The sequence below is a fragment of the Bactrocera oleae genome, chromosome 5, assembly GCF_042242935.1.
Source record: "Bactrocera oleae isolate idBacOlea1 chromosome 5, idBacOlea1, whole genome shotgun sequence".
Taxonomy (NCBI): Eukaryota; Metazoa; Arthropoda; class Insecta; order Diptera; family Tephritidae; genus Bactrocera; species Bactrocera oleae.
In genome coordinates this window covers 14,188,831-14,209,799 of record NC_091539.1, presented here as the reverse complement: position 1 = coordinate 14,209,799, position 20,969 = coordinate 14,188,831, and the positions used below count along the sequence as shown (strand labels likewise).

General features: G+C 36.6%; 3 protein-coding genes and 1 long non-coding RNA gene across 7 annotated transcripts; 1 reads left to right on the top strand and 3 right to left on the bottom strand.

Annotated features, from left to right (window-relative positions):
- On the bottom strand, positions 1 to 3,389 carry LOC106614261 (uncharacterized). The gene is made up of 5 exons (XM_014229900.3): positions 2,896 to 3,389; positions 1,868 to 2,842; positions 1,031 to 1,803; positions 293 to 962; positions 1 to 235 (listed from the first exon to the last, which is right to left on the bottom strand). The coding sequence occupies exons 1-5, from the start codon at positions 3,163 to 3,165 to the stop codon at positions 161 to 163; spliced, it is 2,763 nt and encodes a 920-aa protein (XP_014085375.2). The 5' UTR covers positions 3,166 to 3,389; the 3' UTR covers positions 1 to 160.
- Positions 3,390 to 3,920: 531 nt separating this feature from the next.
- Positions 3,921 to 4,406, top strand: LOC106614264 (uncharacterized). The gene is made up of 2 exons (XR_011396769.1): positions 3,921 to 3,959; positions 4,025 to 4,406. It is a non-coding gene; the product is annotated as an uncharacterized lncRNA (long non-coding RNA).
- Positions 4,407 to 4,493: 87 nt separating this feature from the next.
- Positions 4,494 to 5,935, bottom strand: AlkB (alpha-ketoglutarate-dependent dioxygenase AlkB). The gene is made up of 3 exons (XM_014229901.3): positions 5,721 to 5,935; positions 5,108 to 5,643; positions 4,494 to 5,049 (listed from the first exon to the last, which is right to left on the bottom strand). The coding sequence occupies exons 1-3, from the start codon at positions 5,820 to 5,822 to the stop codon at positions 4,602 to 4,604; spliced, it is 1,086 nt and encodes a 361-aa protein (XP_014085376.1). The 5' UTR covers positions 5,823 to 5,935; the 3' UTR covers positions 4,494 to 4,601.
- On the bottom strand, positions 5,507 to 11,221 carry LOC106614263 (KH domain-containing, RNA-binding, signal transduction-associated protein 3). 4 transcript variants are annotated; one of them, XR_004978253.2, is made up of 8 exons: positions 11,168 to 11,221; positions 10,855 to 11,047; positions 10,674 to 10,795; positions 10,268 to 10,611; positions 10,130 to 10,213; positions 9,522 to 9,601; positions 7,551 to 7,815; positions 5,507 to 5,643 (listed from the first exon to the last, which is right to left on the bottom strand). XR_004978253.2 is itself a non-coding variant. In XM_014229904.3 (7 exons), the coding sequence occupies exons 1-7, from the start codon at positions 11,204 to 11,206 to the stop codon at positions 7,733 to 7,735; spliced, it is 945 nt and encodes a 314-aa protein (XP_014085379.1). In that variant the 5' UTR covers positions 11,207 to 11,221; the 3' UTR covers positions 7,466 to 7,732. The 4 variants fall into 4 exon arrangements, 3 of the variants coding, with proteins under 3 accessions (XP_014085379.1, XP_014085378.1, XP_014085380.1); XM_014229904.3 differs by lacking the exon at positions 5,507 to 5,643 and having other exon boundaries at positions 7,466 to 7,815; XM_014229903.3 differs by lacking the exons at positions 5,507 to 5,643; positions 7,551 to 7,815 and adding an exon at positions 8,969 to 9,292.
- Positions 11,222 to 20,969: the final 9,748 nt, after the last annotated feature.

Genomic DNA, 20,969 nt, shown 5'->3' with positions numbered 1-20,969 from the left:
AACAATATTATTAAACATATTATAATTACGAAACAGACACACAATAGCAGATTTTCTGCAGATATCTTCGATTATTCACTAAATAATAGAGAAATGATAAAAAAAAGGCAAGTGCAAACAGAAATAGTAAGAGGTTGATCGACTTGTTTATTTCGATAATTCAAGGCGTTTTATTCTCCTTATTAGTAGATGTAGATCCGGCACAGATCGATGAGCGAGAACTTAATCGCGTGCTCTGAAACAACATAATATATAATTACTAGTTCTACGATTTTTAATTACCAGAATTTACCAATCGAGATGTTGTCTGTTTTGAAACATTCGGTTGTTTCACCATCGACTGTCTACCTTTTACTACTGGTACGGACATCCCGCCTAAACTATTTCGCGATCGCACCGGTGACTTGGCCTTCGTCAACTCAGGTAAAGCCCGTTTCTTGACTCCCGAAGTATTTGCAAGTGGCTGCTGTAATTTTGACGGTGTAGAGATTGAGAAACGAGGGTTTTTCTTTATTATCGTGCCATTGGGTCTTTTAGCAATACTGGAAACTGCTGGCGTTGAGCATGCGTTAGGAAAACCTGAAATCTGTTCACCACTTCGGGTTGGTGGCATTGGTGTGCTCGTATTGGATAATTTTCCCGCCGTGGTAAGTAAATTCATTGAAGTTTCCATGTTAGTGGTTTGTGGGGGTATACGTGAATTTACATTAGGTCGTTCTGGGGTAGCAATTGTAGCTGTAAGCATAGGTGCTACTTTCTTAATGGGCATTATCGCTTTAAGTGGACCCTTGGATGCCATAATCGAAGTTTTCGCAGAATGAGTTTTGGTCCTTTTCTTTAAATCAGGTTTGAAAACATTCAAATTGGTTCGTGAAATAGGATGCATAACGGCATGTTGTTGAGATTCATGCTTTTGTAATTTAGAAGGACCGAGTGAGTAACGCGACTGGATTGTTGAAGTGCTACCAAAAAACAAAAATAATACATTTTAACATACATATATGTATATAAATATATTTTAAGATTCTACTTTTGTAAACGTCGAGAATTTATCGCACCGGTTCCGTGATTTAATGAGCTGAGAGGTGTATATGGTGTACCACTGGAAAACGAATTCCGCCGTTGTGTAGAACGTATTGGCGTTTTCATTTCTATTGTAGTGGTATTTATTTGAGATTGCGCCTCAATAACAGGAGACTGTACTTCAGCTGTAATATATGGGGTTGCTTGCGACCGTATTGGCAATTGTACAAATTTAACTTTGTCATGTATTGATAAAGATTGCGCACGCCTACGTGGTATAATATTAACATCCATATCATCAAATGCATCATTACAATTGGAGGTATCTTGGGTATTAGATGGTTGTAATGAATTTGTGGGCATAACAACAATAAATGTGGGGTTACACATTGTGGATTGCTGTAATGGGTTGTTTTCTGATGAATTATTACGCTTCGTACCATTAGATGTTTGGTTAGCAATTTGGTGTTGTTCAAGTAGTTTGCCTATTTGTTCGATGATATCATTCACATCTGGATTTCTTGCGGCAGTGTTCTGTATGGATGGTTTAAAGTTTGGCGATGTTATTGGTGAAAGAGCGTCGACATGCGGTAAGAGTAGATTCTCCCTTTCCGCTACTGGTTCGCCATCAAATGTACCAGAGGATTTTAACATTACTTCTGGCATTTCTTTTGTAGGTGGCGAAGATTGAGTAGACTGAATGGAATGTGTCATTTGTGAATGTTCACCATTTGATGCTGAAGTTCCACTAGTTTTGTCACAACCATTGTCGGCTTTCGTCTTTAAAAACAAAATACATAGTTTATCAATTATAATATATATATCCCTATTCAGATTCTTATACCTCTAATTCTAAATCAAAAGTTCCCTGTCGCACAATAGTTTGAGGCCCTTGCATTAATGGTTCACTATCATCTACATTTTTCGTTAGCTCATCGTTAGTATCTCCAAATTTCTCAGTATTTAAGGCTGTACTCAGTTTTTTTAACAAAAAATTTGCTTTCTCTTTTTTATCATCATTCACAATTTCATTCTCGCATAACAAAGATTTTAAGTTATCTATTAAAGACACAACATCTTGGCCCTTACAAGCCTCCATTCGCTTTGCTCGTAATTTTTCTCGTATCGCCGATAAATCCGAAAGTGTCACATTTTGCGGCGCAGGAGTTGCATCTTCTGCTTCCTTTGTCAATAACGAAGTCTCTTCAGGAACTGGTGAAGGCAATTTCCTCAACATGGGAATGCTCAACATTTCTAGATCGGCCTCAAAATCATTTTCGGCCTCTGATAATTTTGGTGGTTCTTCCGTGAGGAGATTATCATCCACTAATTTCAAAGGCGACTCCGTCGCAAGCATATAATCACTGAAGTGCGCAGCAGCAGAAAATACTGTTGAAAATCCACTATCTGCCTGTCGAGATCGACAACTCAATGGTGAATTAAATGTTGAATTTGCTATGCTTAATTTAAGTAGACGTTTCCTATTTTCTATTGCTTTTCGTATTTTAGCCGAATAGCCATCAGTACTATTTGCGGAACTTTCATCGCTTTCTATCGCTGAGCTACAAGTATCTGGCGTAGATTTAATGGACATAGAAATTGGTGGGCTCTCACTATCTAACTCGCGAACTATAGCAGAATGATAAATTGATAAACTGCAGTTTGAAGCAATGGACATGATATTTTTAATATCACTGTTATCCAAAGTAGGTGTGTCTTTAACATCCCATGTACCATCATCACCTAGTATATTGTCATCGCTAAGTGATAAAAGCTTTCCTACTTTAACTTCATTTTGGGGTTGCATGGAATAGCGTGCCTATGAAAAAATTAATTGGTTACAAGTTTTTAATGTAACTATATTTTCCCAACCTTTACACAAGCCTCTTTTTCCACTATATCAAAAGGATCTTCAGGGCGAGTTGATAATTTTTGCGCCAAGTCAAAAGGGTTGTTGTCAAGACTTTCACGTCCTTCTCCCTTTTCAACAATTAGAAACTCTGGTAATGTACACTCCATAATTGATGGTTCGGAATTGGACAAATTATTTGGCGATGCATTACTTTGATGCAACGCTTGTATTTGTTTATCTCCATCCTCAATGCTGAGATCGATTAGGTTCGCAATTTCAATACGGTTCATTTGTTTAAATATCCAATTTTATTCTATTTTTTTATAACAAAATAACTTTAATAAACAATTTTTCAGCGAAACTTCACAGTTTATTTATCCTTCCAAAATGGTAGCTGATTTCCTTTTAAACTTAACTGTTCGACCTGTCAATTTTGTTCCTTTGAACCAGGTAAAATTACTCTGAAATCAGAGAACGTATATAATATACGTTCTCAGCTGAAATTACCTGGCTGACGGTGCTACCAAATTAAAATATTTTAATTTACACACAATTTCTTAAGAACATATGTCGCGATAATTCGATAGCAATTGTACGCAATTATCTGTAGCCATGTTCGAAAGGACTGCCGCAGAAAATCAACATATAACAATATTTATTGGGATATTTCGATTTTAACGAAATTAAGAAATAAATGGGTTGTTTAATGCGAAATTTTATATGCATGTTAGAAATGAAAACTGTTTAATAATGTTCAATAGACTTCAAACAAATTTTAAAAATTGTCAACATGAACCCTTAAAAAAGTAAACAATTTTCATTATTATTTTAGTAATAATAAATGTAATACAACGAATGAACACTTAGCACCGAAAGGTAAGCAATTAAAAGGAATTTTGTTGTATTTTCGTTTGATTGACAAATAAAAATTCTTGAGTGTGAAGTTAAATATTTTATGTACATATTTGATTCTTTCAAATTTATATTTTAGTAGAATCACAACATATATTTAGAAAAAGGATAATAATAACGATAAAATATTGAAGGACAACGCATGGATTATTATATTTACGATCCAAAAACGGTAGGTTATACCCCGATCAGTCATAAAAAAAATTCAGTTGATTTAATTTCTCTCTGTATTATTAGGACGATTTTACCAACAAGTCGGTTATAATGACACGAAGCATTAATAGCAAAGCATTATTAGCACAGGCAAGTGTACAAAAATTAAGTACATACATATATATTTCATTATTGTTTGCACTTTTAATAGAATTCAAAGCAACGAATTCCGGTGAAGAATATTCGATATTTTTTGTGGCCTTTTGTCTTCGGGGTAAATCTGTACGATTTCCTGGGTCTATGTCATCTTGTTCCAACACATAGTCTTCATCTATCACGTCCGTATTTGATGAGCACCTCACCTTTTCAGGTTTTCCATAAAAAGCAGTCACACGAATATGACTTACCAATGATTTCGAACTGATAGAGAATACGATTTTACTTATAAATTAATATTTTAGCTAATTTATGTTTGTGGCGCAAATTGTTATTTGTTGTGATATAGAATATAATGCTAATTTCAGTGTACCAGATGTAATAAATATAAAAAATATTTCCCCTTAATTCGCTCTATTAATGCAATATATACATATTTACATGTATACTAGTAACATACATATCTTACACGTAGTATTATATTAATATTAATAAGAAAAGATTGTCAGTCATCACTATTAGCATTTCTTTTTTTTATATCTTCAGTGTTACTAGTCAAACTTGGTAGCCTGGTTTCACCATCATTTAATACTTGTCTCACATTAATGTTGATGCGTGCATAATTAAGGTAGTTTTTAAACGGTAACCAAAATACTTCGTCAATTACTTGTTGATATAATGTTGTATCCATACCATATATATTAACTTTTTCAACTAGCGTAGTATTGATTCGGGCCCTTTTAAATCTGGGCGAACTTATTGATTTTGAACTTTCTGTTTGCACAAGAATGTTCCAAGGTTCATCGAGACCTTTCATTACGCGTGGAACAGCATGATAGCATAAACGGGATTCACCAGACATAACGAGCACATCTCCGCTACGTAAATAGACTGCTAATGGAGAAATTTCTTTTGTTCTTCCACCAATTAAAAATATCGCAGTTTGTCCAAAACTAAAACAATAAGCTACATTAAACAATTGATGTTAATTTCTATGAATTTAAATGGTACCTAAAAGAGAATAATGGAGCTGTTCGATTAGGTTCTGAATGATCTGTATGAGCAGAAAGCGTTGTGCCGATTGGGTAAAAATTAACAATAGCTGCTTGCGCTTTATACAACTGAAATCCTAAAGCTGAAGCAAAGTATGCACTTAATGAGGCAAGATCTTCGGGAAACTCCCCACACTTTTCTTCAGAGTACTTTTTAGAATCCCAATCATGGTGGTATCCAAGAGTAGCCCACCTCATTGAGATGTTCATACGACGTATTTCCTCTATGTCAGTGCATTTTTGCAAAGATAGCCACCAATCATCTAGCACTTCTACGGAAAAGAGTTGTGGACTTAAATTATTTACATTTGGACTTTGTGGGTAGTCTTGTAAACAACGAGCCATCCAGTAACGTTGACCCTGCACGGTGAATGGATTTTTTATTACAATAGCACCTGAGGAGTTCAGAGCATAACAGAGCCACTTGTTAATAGGTTCCAGACCTGGGAAGTGTTCATTTACATCTTGTCTGTTGTTTAAGTCCACTTTGTGTACCTATAATAAATAATTGAATTAATATTTCTATATTTTAAGGTACTTAAATTGCACTTATGAAGTAAAAGAAAATTTACATGTGAAGCAAATTCTTGTAGATTTTTATCAAGATCTATAACAGAGCCAAAATCTGGAACAGGTGATTTTCTTTTGTAGTATTTAAATCTTTCTTTAAACATTTTTAAATTTCCATAAAGCACATACTACATATTTCTAAAAAGTTATGAAAATCACAAAAAAAAATTTAAACATATGATTATGTGCGAACACTCCTCAGATTTATTTTAAATATGTATAAATGGATGTTATTCCATATGATGTTCACTATTTTAAGAATTTGTTTATTTAATTTGGCAGCACTTGCCCCAGGTATTAGCAGAGAACGTAAAATATAATTATATAACAAGAGAATGTAGATTATATAGATTATATTTTAGATTCTCTGATATAAATATAAACTATATTCTCTGTTAGAAGATGTTTTCGGCATAGTCCATATTAAAGCTACAAGTAATATAAATAGCAGAGAATGTAAAGTATATTTATATAATTATATATTTTACATTCTCTGCAAATAGTGTTAAAAAAAAAACAAATTTGTTTTTAATTATTTATTTATTTACGTTTATGTCTGTTTCCTAGTGCCGTTTCACACAGGGATTCAAAAGAGTCTGAGTTTTTTCAAATTTTCTTTTGGTGTCGCTCTGGGCATTCACACGGGCAAAAAGAGTCCAGCAACTCGAGTCTAGTTTTTCTGCATTCCTTTTCACAAAATTTTCGTAAATATTTGTGCGGTTCGACTGCGCAACACTGCGTGCTGCGTATTTCATTTGTATGTTGAGATGATGGTCACACATTTTGCTTGCAATGAATTACTATGAACATGGTAGAACAATATGCATAATACAAGTACCTACCCGCTAAATAGTTTCAAAGAAATACTAAAGACGGGAATTCCCTGGGCCACAAGAATGTATTGAATATCCGCTACTAATATTTTCAAGGCCAAATTTATAATAACTCATAATTTCTTTACTCCGTATTAAAAATTCATAATTTCTTTACTCCATAATCTATATCTTAATTTTCTCCTTATTTACAATTTGTCATATTTCTATTATTCTATGCATACATATTTGCATATTACATACAAAAATAGATAACAGAACTCAAATTTGAGATCGAATTCATTTGAAACCGAGCGCTCTTGCAACCATTCAAAGAATTTGAAAGTGAAAAGGAATGCTGAAAAGGGTAGCAGCGAGCTGTTACGAACAAGAACACAAAGCGTGCCACCCGAACACGAGTGGCACGGTCCCTTCGTCTTTCCTCGTCGTCCCCTCGCCCACAATAAACTGGTATGAGACTCTTTTGAGTCCCTGTGTGAAACGGCACCTATAAATGGTTTGTTTACACTTCTTCTTCTTGCGCGCAAACATCTGTGTTTCAGTGCTGACAGAATAAGTGATCAAATTGTTTACGTTAGGTGGGATTTTCTACCGACATTGAATTTCAAACTTATTTATTAAATCCTTTAAGATTTTTCACATTTATATTCCGATTTCCGACTGGGAATTCAAAGTTTTTAATGTTCAAATTTCAGGCGCATAGAAACAGAGTAGTAGAGTAGTTTAACAGCAAAAGGAATCGGTACTTTTATTTTATATCGTCTAGAGATATATTATCGCTTTAGCATTTTAAAAATTATGTTGTTTTCTTTTTTCAGTATTATCACACTAATGTCTTCGCGAACACATTTATTAGAATATTATTAGAATAATCGCTTATTAAAAATAAAGGCAAATAAATAATACATACGAAATTTAACAGGAATTGACATGATTTATTCATATTCGTCGACAACATAATTTGGATTCACAGTTTCAAGATTCAGTAGGTTTACTAACCAATTTTTTTTAAGCCGACACTTGATAAGATCTTTGGAGGTCCAAGTTCGATATTCTTTGGTTATATGCTCTTTAATTATTTGTAATAGATGACCGGATTGTTTAATATCCGCATTGTTTAATTATTTATCCAAGTAGGTTATCTTTCATTGCAAGGACACGATCCAAATTGTTGACTCTATTCAACTGGGGTTTAGCTGAGAGGTGCATTCAAATATCAAAACAGATACGAAACATCGTCGGGGATGTATTGATGCTCCCAATTCTATTTTAAATTAGAGAAAAATATGATGTAAATATGTTTTTACCTCTTAAATTATTAACGGATTCAACCATTTTGTAGTGATTAAAATATAAATTTTAGATATTGCAGTTAAACATTTGCTAGTGTTGCAAATTACACTTCAACAGTAAAATATCATTACTGTGCAAACGTAGTAATTACACCATTTTAATTATTCAATTCACAACAATTTTCAATGAAGTTATATATTCACATATGACGATTATGTAAGTATTTAAATGTATAACATTCCCAGTTATTGTATTTTCATTGTAGATGAATATTTGAGCAACACAGATAGTAAAAAGTACTTGCAGTATATACTCTACTATGATCCCAAGCCTATAATTTTCGTTATTAACCTGAATTTACTACAAACTTTATAAATAATTTGTTGTTGTGGTTTAAATAGAACAAACAAACAAAGCTATGAATTATTATCGTTCAAAAAGCTTTCGTTGGGCATTTGTAAAATAATTACGTACTTTACCATACTGGATTGGCACAAAAGTAAATCGAATAAAGTTTTTATGTTTGTTAGTATACCATAGTGTTCCATTCTCCTGTTGAGTTGTGTGTCAAAACTTTTTTGTCCTATCTTTATTCATCGATGACGTTAGATAGGGCGAACACATTCGTAAAACTTGTTGATGATTTAAGATATATTTCTACAGCTTTTATAGGTGCTTAGGGGGATTCCTGTGGCCCAACACGCTACTAGTACTATATTTTTTCATTATTTTTGTTAAATCCTACATATGTTGGCTATCATGCATCTTTTCTCAAAATTAATTAACCAAATTTTTTATAAATAAGTAGAAAGAAATATTGATACATAGATAAGTAAGTATAGTTATTCCAACTCTTATGTTACTAAATTATAGAATTTTCAAGTCCCAAATTTTGTTACTATATATTAATTGTAATGTATTGGGTTATGAGACATTATGTTTCACACAAATTTTTTGTTTTAACATATTATTAGATTATAATTTGGCCAATTTTACATTTTGAAACTTTTTATATTATTTCAGTAACACATATTAACATGATTAAAGTAAAAGTATTATGTATTATTTGAATATTTTTTTAATATTATAAACTTTGTTAAGTTATTCAGATAAAATGTAAACTATTATTAATTGTATTGTTCTTTATTATTATTTGCACACAAATTCTAGACGACATAAAATTACAATAGTTTCATTCAATATTCAGTTTATTGCGAAAATTTAGTGATTAATATAATATTGATATTATGTTTGAATTTTATATTATTTTTTGTGTAGTAGTTAGTTATGATTACAATATTTGATTTAGAAAGGTTTTATACCGTCATAATTTTATTTGTATTTCCTAATAATACTTTGATATATTGGTTTATAAGGTTTGACTGCGGTCTCGCGTGTACGCTTAAATCCAGATCCAATAACAGTAGTTGGTGGTCGTTTTATAGGCACTGTTGATGGGATAACTTTTACTTAATTATTTCATAATTTCAAAATTATTATTTTATATACAAAGTTATAAATTTAAAATTTTTTTATATTTGATTGTTTACTAAATAAGATTGCGTTGTTATTAATGCCCACGCCATTTATATATATATATATATTATATTATTTTTTGTATAAGATATATATTAGTATTGCAAAATTTTCTGAAATATGTATTTGTGGACAACATACCTTTTATATATGGAGTTGGAATAGTACGCTTTGGGATTCGAGGTTGATATTCTATTATTTCTTCATACTGTTCCTCTAAACTGAAATATAAGAAAAGTAAGTTAAAATAAATTATAAAATCAGGATCGAAGAAGCTGACAACTTGAAAAAGAAATGTAAATAATTTGGCTAAGTAACTTAAAACCGTATTAATTTACTTAAAGGTTTTCGTCTCTGTGTTTTCCTATTATAGTAGAATATTAATGTTCTCATGGATGTCATTTAAAGATTGCAGGCTAGTCTTTAGTCGGGTAAAATTCGAGAACTGTTCCGGTTCCGTAGACCCAACTATTATGAAAACGCGTAAACGTAGAAAAGGAATTCCATTTCAACTACTGCTAGCTTATGTTATTTTTTCAATTACACTAAGAGATTTACTCCATAGTTTAAAAAAAAAAAACAATTTAATTAACTTAGTCGACTTATTAGACTAAGTGAGCATGTTAATAAACAGACAAGTTACAAAGTCTAAATATAAAAGATCATTTCATTGAGAAAACAAAAAAAAAATAAGCATATACAAGTGTCTATGTCATTATACAATCTTCATACAAGTCGATTACACTTACCTCTCTGGCGGAGCACTGTGGTGTTTAATTAAATTTAAAAATTTAGATGCACCTTCACCAGTCGAAAACTTATTAAGCACCGTTCTAAAAAAAATTTTTTTTATATTACCATATGAAAATTGTTTTAACGAAATTTACTTTGAATATGTTTCAGCCGATTTTGGATCTATTTCCATAAGTTCTCGTAGTTGTTCTTGCGAAACTTCATCGTTCTTATCTGGTACAAGATATTTACGTATTTCAGCTAAAGCGTAAGCTATTCGTGCATGGGCCTCAGCTGGAGTTGCTACAGTGCTTATTTCTATGAAGAGATCCCTATTTAGATGCGCATGTTGTGGATCACCTGATTGTCTTAGTTCTTCTTCCTTATTACGGTCCCGCATTGAGCCACGGCCTTTTATAATAATCTTACACTGCGTCTCTTCATGCAAACGCCTTAATGAATTACCCTTCGGTCCCAATAATTTTCCTGTAAAGTTGAACTGAAAACAAAATACAATTAAGAAATATGTCAAATATTCTGTGAGTATGCAATATTACTTACCTTGGGATACTGCTTAACAGGAACGAACACTTTTTGAGTAATCTTCATTGGTTTTTGTTTATACACATCAGCTAGGTATTCTGTGCCTGGTATTCGACCAGTCGTATAAACTCGTTCAATTGCTAAAATTTTTAAAGTTTTGGGTAAGTCGGTCTCATATAACCCTACTTACAGCTATTACCTTCGTCAATAACCTGAACACATAAAGGAAATTCGCTACCTAGGCGTTCTCGTTCTTCGTTCAGGTCCGCTAGAAATTTCTGAGCAACTCCATTAATGCGAGGACCTTCATATTCCTCATTTTTACGTGTTGCACCTTCCTCATTAAAATTACTAGCCATTTTAATATTGTTTAACAAAACTTTTTCTGCAAACTATACACATAAAAGAAATTGTCATATACTCATGCATGCAACAAACTTCTGTAGATAAAATTACCAGTGATGCCTACTCAATTTAGAGTAATACCAAACACTTATGGGCTAGATACTCACGAACACAAACAACTTTCCTGGCTTTACGTGACAGTTCATACTGAAACAACGAAGCGCAGGAAACAAGCGGTATGCCACAATGAACGCTTTGTTTTCAGTTTAATCTATGCTTTCATTGTTTCTCTCTTATGGTATAAAAATGGTAAACGTTTGCTTGGCAAAGCGTAAAAATATGAGAGTTGCTCAACATTTTGATTGGCTGCGCGTCGAAATCTTTTTATGTGAACGTACTCATACAAAAGCATACATGGAACTTTTCTGTCAAAACAAATGACTGACGTAAAGCGAAGCAAAAATTCTATGTGAAATGGCCATAATAGTTAGTGTGCTTTTACATTGGGACTCAAAAGAGTCTCATTTTTCAAATTTTCTTTTGGTGTCGCTCTGTGCATTCACACGGTCAAAAAGATTCCAGCAACTCGAGTCTAGTTTTTCTGCATTCCTTTTCACAAAATTTTCGTAAATATTTGTGCGGTTCCACTGCGCAACAGTGCGTGCTGCGTATTTCATTTGTATGTTGAGATGATGGTCACACATTTTGCTTGCAATGAATTACCATGAATATGGTAGAACAATGTGCATAATACAAGTACCTACCCGCTAAATAGTTTCAAAGAAATATTAAAGATGGGAATTCCCTCTTATTTGCAATTTTGAATAAGGGGTGTTGGGTTCGTAAAGGTTTGTTCATTAGTTTATAGGTCGAAGAGGTCCGTAGAATAGTTTAGTGATTTTTACTACTGCAATTAGTGTAATCAATAAGTAATTTATTAATAAAATAGCGGTGTTTGCACCCTCACACTGGTTGTCAGAAGCCGTATGCGTGCGACAACCAAGAGCTGCCACCTCCTAATCCAGGGTGTTATGCGACTCCCGTGCCCATTGGATGATTTGCAGCCAGGAGGTATAACGGAGCCTTCCCAACACCGGGCCGCATTGGGAAGTAACGGTGGCCTTACCGCGTCAAGGGACTCTCTGTTCCCCTATACAAAAGTTGACCCGACGGCTCGCCCTGTCGAGCCAAGGGTCGTGAGAAAAAGATGAGCAAAATAACTAAAACAAAAACCACAACAACTACAACTATTGGAACCCGGCAACAACAACAGCAAACGACTTTGGACAACGGAAACAACAAGAACAGCGGTGTAGGTAAGGGCGAAACAGGGGCTAAACGTAAGTTCAACTGCCTGGACGCCCTTTCGCCAGAGGAGCGAACGCTGTTCGAGGAGCATGCCAGGGATGAAGATGATGACATGCCCTCGTGTAGCGGCGCTCAGCAGGCGACTTCTACTGCGGCCGCCGCGGGAATAGAGAAAGAGAACTCGACGGAGATTCTCTCGAGCGGGAGCTCGGACACAGAGGAGTCGCAACGGGCGATCACCGGTGGGGCTCATAAACGAAGAAGGAAGAGGGGAGGCAGACTACCCCCCCTGCCACCAACGGGATGTCCGGGAGGACAGGACGATCCCAGAAGAAAGGGAATGAGCGGTGCCAGCCTGAAGTGGTACCTGAGGCACATCCAGGAGGGAAGAACTCCGGAGGAAGCCGAAACCCTAGCGCGAAACAGGGTGAGAGGTGACAGCACCTCCCCGGCTTCAGGAAAGCAAAAGGGTAGTAACACCGCGGCCATTAGGAAACGTAATGGCAGCAATCGAGGCCACTGCCCAGTAAGCGCAACTCAGCCCGCGGGCCGAGGTTGCGAAAGGGCAGCTCCCTCGACCACCCAAGCAGCTAAGCGGAAAAGCGGACAGCTGACGCCGCAGGAGCCGCCCAACACCAAGCGGTAGAGGGGCAACGTCGCACAGGCGACTGGTGGCCACCGCTCCGCCCCAAACCCCGGCCAGTGTAGGGACAGCGCAGGTATGCGGATGCCCTCAAAGGCGTTCGCATGGCTGTGCTGCCGCTGAACTACCTGGCGGAGGCGCTGGGAGCGGAGGAGCTCACCGTGATCCAGGGTTTACTCATGGAGAACGTATTCAGAGGGTCTGGATACAAAGCCTCCTTCCATGAGGAAGGAAGGCATGCTGCAGGTTGACTGCAAGGATGAAAGGTCGGCTTGTTGGCTGAGGGAGATCGCTCCCAAGCTAGCAGGCTGGAATGGCCCCATCCTCTGCGCGAAAAAGGGGACGAAATTCCGCGGACGGTATTTCCCCCCAGATGCGCTGGAAAGTCGTACGAGTTTGCTCTAGGACTCATCCGCAATCAAAACGATGGCCTCGACACATTGGCCTGGCGGGTGACCAGTAGCATAGCTGAGGATTCAGGGTGGAGGCTCAACCTCTGCATTTATGACGAATCATACAAATTCGTCAGGAGGGTGAGCTTCCGCCTGAACTATAGGTTCAGCTCGGTGGTCCTGAGGCCATTCAAGTCAAAAACGATCACCGAGGGTGATGCAGAAAAGAAAATGCAGGTGGATGAGGTTGTGACTCAACCTGGAGGGGCTCACAAACCTGGCGGGAGACATCGCGTGAACCTGCACCACGCGGCATCGGCCTCGGCGGTTATCGCGAGCAGGTTCACGATGGATGGACTGGGCATACTACTGATCCAGGAGCCATGGGTCAATAAAGGAGAGGTCAAGGGCCTCAAAACGGAGTCAAATAAGGTAATCTGGGATCTCTCAAGTGAGAGACCTAGAACCTGCATAGTACTTAGGAACGATATTGACAGGGCTAATCTCACAATGGAGGGTGTCATCGGAACCTTCCAAGCGTATCCCTAGGAACACGGACTGGGCCGCTTTTAGGGACTCGCTTTTAACAAATGTTAGCAGTAGGGTGCAGCTGGATAGGAGTGCGTCGGCTTCTGGATTGGAGAGCAGACTGTCTGCCCTAAACCAATCGATTATAGAGGCATATCACAGCAGCTGTCCCCTAAAGACAACCACCAAGAGCCGTAACTGCTCCTGGTGGTCTAGCTCTCAGTGCTAAGAAAAACGGTGCGTAAGCTATTCAACAAGGCAAAGCGCACCGGTAACTGGGAGGATTACAGATGCAGCCTAACTGCTTATAATAAGGAGATTAGGACTGCAAAGCAGAAGAGCTTTAGGAAGTTCCTCCTCAATCCCAGAGGCAGCTAGGTTGAATAAGGCTCTAGCTAGGAGTAAGACGGACACAGTTCTAGCGATCAAAAGATCTGATGGGACCTATACGTCCAGCGCAGAAGAAAGAGCCACGGCTCTTCTACCTGCACATTTCCCGGAGACGATTCAAGAAGACCATATCCGACCTATGGTCGAAAGTAGGCCATCGCGCTTGGACTGGATAGTCGCAGAACAGCTCTTCACTGCAGACTCCATCAAGTAGGCTTTGGCCTCCTTTGAAAAATATAAGTCCCCGGGTGCGGATGGTATCCTTCCAGCTTTTCTGCAACAGGGGAAGCAGGTGCTACTGCCCCACCTTGTTCGGCTGATCAGGGATAGCCTTGCGCTGGCATATATCCCAGAACCATGGCGCACTGCAGGGGTGATCTTCATACCCAAAGTAGGAAGGAAGGACTACTCATTGGCGAAATCTTTTAGGCCAATCAGTCTTACTTCTTTCCTACTTAAGAGTATGGAAAAGATCATAGACCACGAAATACGATCGAAGGTGCTGAAGGCTTCACCGCTTCATGCGAAGAAACATGCCTACAGAGCAGGCAGATCAACAAACACTGCTCTGTATCAGCTAACCTCAGAGATCCAGAATTCGTTCGATGGGGGCGAGGTGATGTTATGCGCCTTCCTTGACATCGAAGGTGCCTTTGCCAATACGTCGCATGAAAGCGTGTCAAGAGCACTGGAGAAAAGGAGTGTGGCAGGACCAGTGCGCAGATGGATTGAAGCCGTACTGCGCACTAGGGTAGCGGAAACCGCAGTAGGTGACACTAAAATTCGTCTGGGCACAACAAGAGGTTGCCCACAGGGTAGAGTGCTATCCCCCCTACTTTGGAGCCTAGTTGTAGACGATCTCCTTGAGCGGCTGACTAGCAATGGAATCCGCTGTCAGGGATATGCGGATGACATTGTTATCTTAGCTAGAGGAAAATTCGAAGACACACTCTGCGTTATCGTACAAAGGGGACTGGGACTGGCAAAGGGATGGTGTAGTGGGGTTGGCTTAAACATCAACCCCTGCAAAACCACAATCATTACCTTGACCAGACGGAGGTCACTGCCAGGCCTCAGAAGTATATCCCTTGACTGCAGAGTGGTGGCGATGGCCAACACGGTCAAATATCTGGGCCTCACGCAGGACTCCACTCTACGATGGAAGCTGCACGTGGACCAGACCCTAACCAAAGCCACAAAAGCAATCATGGTGTGCAACCGATTTGCTGGAAAATCCTGGGGGTGCTCCCCAAGGACAATCTGGTGGATGTACACCATGAGACCGATTATCACTTATGGAGCGGTATCGTGGTTTTCTAAAGCAATGCAGACTTCAGTAGGACTCAAACTGTCGAAGCTGCAAAGACTTGCCTGCATCTGCGCGTCGGGAGCAATGCGAACGTGTCCGACCGCAGCACTGGAAGGCATGCTAGAACTTTCACTGCTACATCTGGTAATCAAACAGACAGCCAAACGAACTCTGCTCCAAATGACATCAGAGGGAGTTGGCAAAGGGAAGGTAATCTCATCCCAGCAGATGAAGGCGCTAAGTGAGGAAATACCACTAGCCCTTCTTCCAAGGGATAGCATTACCAAAGTAGTAAACTTCAACAGGAAGTTCAAAGTTACCCTTGGCAGGAAGTTTGAATGGAATAATTCATCACTGGACCTGCTGCTAAGGGAAAGCACTATCAAGTGGTACACCGACGGGTCGAAAACGGAGGAGGGGATTGGTGCAGGGGTCGCTGGGCCAAGCACCAAACTCTCCATTCCCATGTGAAGTTTCCCGAGCATCTTCCAAGCCGAGGTCTATGCTATTAGTCGGTGTGTAAGGATAAACCTCCAACGCAACTATCGCAATAAAAGTATTGCTATACTTAGCGATAGCCAGGTGGCACTAAGAGCGATCTCTGCCTATGAGGTCAGATCTCTTCTAGTGCTGGAGTGTATAGAACGGCTGAACAGCCTATCAGAACACAACCGAGTGCACCTTATTTGGGTGCCTGGCCACAGGGGTATAGCCGGAACGAACTGGCTGACGAGCTGGCCCGCTATGCGGCCTCTACAAAAATGATAGGACCGGAACCACTCATAGCGGTTGGTCCACATACAATTAAAGAGCTCCTCCGTAGGGAGGAAAGAGTAGGTAGGGAGACACATTGGCAACAACTTCAGGGCATGCACCATGCCAGACTGCTAATGGGAGACTTGTCGCGTTCTACACCGGCCATTGCAGGCTTAAGAAGCACCTCTTCAACATGGGCATAGCCTCTTCTTCAAACTGCCGGTTCTGCGACATAGAGCCGGAAACTCCTGAACATCTGCTGATGAACTGCACAGCAGTCTGCAGTCGCAGAATCAAGGCCCTGGGATCCATGTTTCTACACAGGGATTGTATCGCCTCAGTAGCACCCAGCAGAATTTTTGAATTTATCAACATGCTGGGCCTAGATGATACGATATGACCATTGGTCGCGGTGCATACCTCAAAATTAATCTATCTATCTATCTAAGGTTACACCACTAGTGTTGTTCATTTGTTTGAGCATCTGGTATCAGAGCAAGTAAAATATATATATTTTATATTATATATATATATATTGTATATTTTACATTCTCTGCTGGTATAGTTTGTTCTATTCGCTGGAGTGTAATGTAAGAAACAAAACGAAGGCGGCAGACGACAAGCAGCATCTGTCAAATATTAAAATAACGTGTGCATTATGGGCACAGTTATAATATTTAGACAGCAGCACGACTTAACGGCAGCAGGGTTGTAGTTGTCGCTGTCTTAAAAGAATTTCTAATTTTGCCGACAACAATAGGCGAATGTATGATGCCATCAATATGTGAAATGTAAAATTATTCAAAGCTACAAGTCGTAATGCTGTTTTACCAACAGAGGCATAAAATAACTCTGATATATTATTTGTAATAACAGTTGATAATTTAAAACAAATAAATCGATCTATGGTATTTACTTATAGTTTCCTGAAAACATTTCACATTGAGCAAAATATTAAAATTTAAATTGTGTACATCAGCTGTTTGATACGTCGCTGCCGTCTTCAAAATGTTCAAGGAGCTGGCTTGAGTAGGGTTCGCTTTAGAATATTATATGAACATAGTACGTCGGGTTGTAATGTAAATATTTAAAAGACTTCTCTCATTAATTTTTATACTTTACAGTTGATGTGCATAACACGTTGCTTAAAACTCAAAATTAATATCAAATCTTCAAATAAATGCATTTCTACAGTCTTATTAATATTGTAATTAACAAAGCAAAGCTTTTGCTTTTAATTTAACTTATTTTGCGGATATATTTAATAATTTGGTTACCAAGACGAAATTGGAAATGACGCAATTGCGTTTGAATTTCAAATGTCCAAATTTCCTTTCCATTTGGCACAGCAATATGTAAAATTTGTTAACACCGTAGGAACTTTTTTCACCACAACTCAACACAGATAAAAATGTTACGTTTGGCACACAGCCTAAGTCTAAAATTAGCACAACACTGTTGGCAACAGCACATCTGAGAATTGTAGGTTAATGTGCTAAAAATTTGTTTTGAAATTCATATTTTGTTGGAGATTTATATATTGCAAATTTGAAACAAAATCATGGATTTTGGTGAGCTTAGAAATGACGATAAGTTTACTAACACAGTAAATAATTTTTCAAGTGCTTTGGATAAAATAGAAAAAAGTCTTAACACAGCCGTCGAATTAAAAGAATTCGAAGAACTTTCAACACAAGAAAAAGTTAAATTAGATAATTATCTTGCATATGCAATAAACTCGCTATATTGGATGCATGTTAAGCTACGAGGAGACGATCCTAATGAGGTACTTTTCAATATGTTATCAAAATCATCTTATTAATTACATTGTTTACAATTAACAGCATGGCATAAAAAATGAACTTTCCCGCGTGCGCCAAACTATTGTACGCGATAAACAAATATATGAGCGCAATACCATACGACCGGTGATAGACAAAGCCGCTGCTGGACGTTTTATTAAACACGGTCTGCATGTAAGATTCGATGAAAACGGAGAGAGACTTAATGAAAACTCCTTAAATAATAAGATGAACCAAGTTACGGACATGGCTTCCTCTACGAATTCATAATAAATTGTAATGAATTATATATTTATATGTAAGCAATTTTTCGTAATAATAGGAACGTTAAGTAAATCTTAATGTTGATAAGTCAAAAAAAGGAATATATAGACACGTATACCAATTTTGCATTATATTAAAACTTAATTAAAGCGCTTCAGCATTTTGATAAATTTAATTATGTTAAAATCTAAACAAAAAATACTCTTAAGTTATGAAAGTTAACACAGATTTAAGTCTTTTGAGATTAGAATGATTTGGTAAAGTATTATCTATCATCTAATTATTAGGAAACATTATTTGGGAACGAAATACATAGATAAAATCATGAATTTTTAATTATTATAAATAGGGGATAGGGATATTAAAGAAATAACCTCTAATACGCGTTCTGGATAATATGTCCTAAACGTAGAGACTAGAGGACTATATGACACTAGATAGGTAGATTAGTATGAGGTTGCCTAAAACTAACATGACACAAATTCCCATCTAATACCCTTATCACTATTTGAAGATTCAAACAGAATTAGATCGCCGAAATAACAGACCTTGACCGGATAAATTGAATTGAATGGGAATTGCGTCTAATGCCCCTTCAACTGTGATCCGAGTCCGTAGAAACAGCTCCTTTCGTAGGCCTGCCGTTAAATGGTTTCGTTTACAATTAGTCAACTTTCCCAGTATTATAGATAACCGATACGCACCAACAACAACAGTTTATTAACATTGTCCAGTTGAATCGCTGTAGTGCAAATTAGTTGTTTACCATTATACTTTTATCTTAGTTTTGTTTTTGAATTGTATACACCTCACCAACATTTACGTACAAGTGTTATAATAAAAATCATTTAAACAAAAACGTGGTAAGTAATCGAACTAAAACGATATATAGAAGGTAATGACAAACAATTATGTGAGTCTGGTAAAGCTAATAACATTTGTAATATCTTAAAACTCATTAACGTTAGCTTTTAACAGCATTTTTATAGTTAAATATTTGGAGATGAGTCATTAGAGAAAGCCCCACTGATGAAGCACATGTACATATGTCTGCATATAGTATGTATACAACATAACATAAATATTATTTACATAAATATGACCATGTAATGTACATATGTATACAACAGGTAATTTTACTGTAATTTATATACATACATATATACACATATTATATTAAAGATATACGTAAGCACGAAAAAAAATTTGGTAAATTTTACCTATTTGATCTTGCAACAGATATACTTACACCTTTCATAAAACATGTGAAGATTTGAAGGTATGTCTCCATATACATAATCAAGGTCACACAAATAATGACATTTAATATACATACATACTTATATACATGTCGGTATTTTTTGTTCTTATTTAATTGTTTATTTGCCAAATGTAAGTACAACATTTTTTTTATTTAGCTCTCACTTTCTTCCGACAAGGGAGAATTCATTAAGGAAAGCCAATATATATTTACATATACGTATGTATTTATACACATATACTTCGAAATGTACATATGAACATGTATGTATGTATGTAGTTTTATTACATTAAATTCATACCTGACCTCTACGTTGTATATACATATTGAATAGAAGTACATATTAGTCAAGCACATATTCTATTACAACACAAGGATAATAAATATGTTTACGAACAGTCCTAATATCATATACATATGTACATACATATGTAAGTATACTTACTTTCAATATTGTGCAATGTATTTCGTCATAACGATCTACATATACGTATGTATGTAATGTGTAGCTGAATTATTAGAAGCACTCAATTCCCTTTCAATCTAACGTCATTTAAATACCCTGAATAATCGTTGGTTTATATAAAAAAAGTCGATTTCATAAAATATTTCCATGCATATACATATTATGTATGTACAATATTGTGATAACATCTAAACAAATATTTATACATTTAATAAAACATTTTGTATAAATACTATATTTTGATCTTTGGTACACACAAGTATTAGTTGATAAGTAACCGGAGGTGTGGCTATATTATTGTCATAAAAAACTATAACAACTATTATTTTTTTAATTGGGAGATGTGCAACGTTTTAGAATTTTGTAATCAATTAATCCAGTAATTGAGCTTTATCTGGACATTTTCACGTACGTCTAGAGCGCTTTTTTGTACGTAGCAAGAGGAGATTTTATATTCTTACCAACAAAGCTACAATGCAATCGTTGACCCATATTTGAGTAAAAACATCAGATGTGTTAATATTTCAATTGTAACATTTATATTATTTTATTGTAACAGGAATTACCACATATCATCAGATAATTTGTACATACGCATACATATTTGAATATAGCTTTAGAAAACTGTAAGTTTGCATTAGAACAATATATTAGATGCAAGATAATAAATGTATAATTTTGTGAATTGTGGTGGACAACTTCACATTAGTTGCGACACGACTTTCTCTCAATAATTCTAATCTCTATATATGTACTTATGTCCTTTTCATATGCCGAATTTCTCTCGCCAAAATACAATTTCGCGAGCTTTATTGCTGATATAATGAATCGCTCTCTGGGTTCACTGCTT

Excerpts from the sequence above, each read along its gene's own strand:
- AlkB (XM_014229901.3), bottom strand. The coding sequence starts at position 5,822 with ATGTTTAAAGAAAGATTTAAATACTACAAAAGAAAATCACCTGTTCCA. Across the intron at positions 5,644-5,720 it reads TACAAGAATTTGCTTCACAT|GTACACAAAGTGGACTTAAA; the intron begins GTAAATTTTCTT and ends TATTTATTATAG. Across the intron at positions 5,050-5,107 it reads GCTCCATTATTCTCTTTTAG|TTTTGGACAAACTGCGATAT; the intron begins GTACCATTTAAA and ends TTATTGTTTTAG.
- LOC106614263 (XM_014229903.3), bottom strand. The coding sequence starts at position 11,206 with ATGAACTGTCACGTAAAGCCAGGAAAGTTGTTTGTGTTC. Across the intron at positions 10,796-10,854 it reads TGTTCAGGTTATTGACGAAG|CAATTGAACGAGTTTATACG; the intron begins GTAATAGCTGTA and ends TAAAAATTTTAG. Across the intron at positions 9,293-9,521 it reads TCCAACTCCATATATAAAAG|TGCCTATAAAACGACCACCA; the intron begins GTATGTTGTCCA and ends TCCCATCAACAG.
- LOC106614261 (XM_014229900.3), bottom strand. The coding sequence starts at position 3,165 with ATGAACCGTATTGAAATTGCGAACCTAATCGATCTCAGCATTGAGGAT. Across the intron at positions 2,843-2,895 it reads AAAAAGAGGCTTGTGTAAAG|GCACGCTATTCCATGCAACC; the intron begins GTTGGGAAAATA and ends ATTTTTTCATAG. Across the intron at positions 236-292 it reads AACAGACAACATCTCGATTG|AGCACGCGATTAAGTTCTCG; the intron begins GTAAATTCTGGT and ends ATGTTGTTTCAG.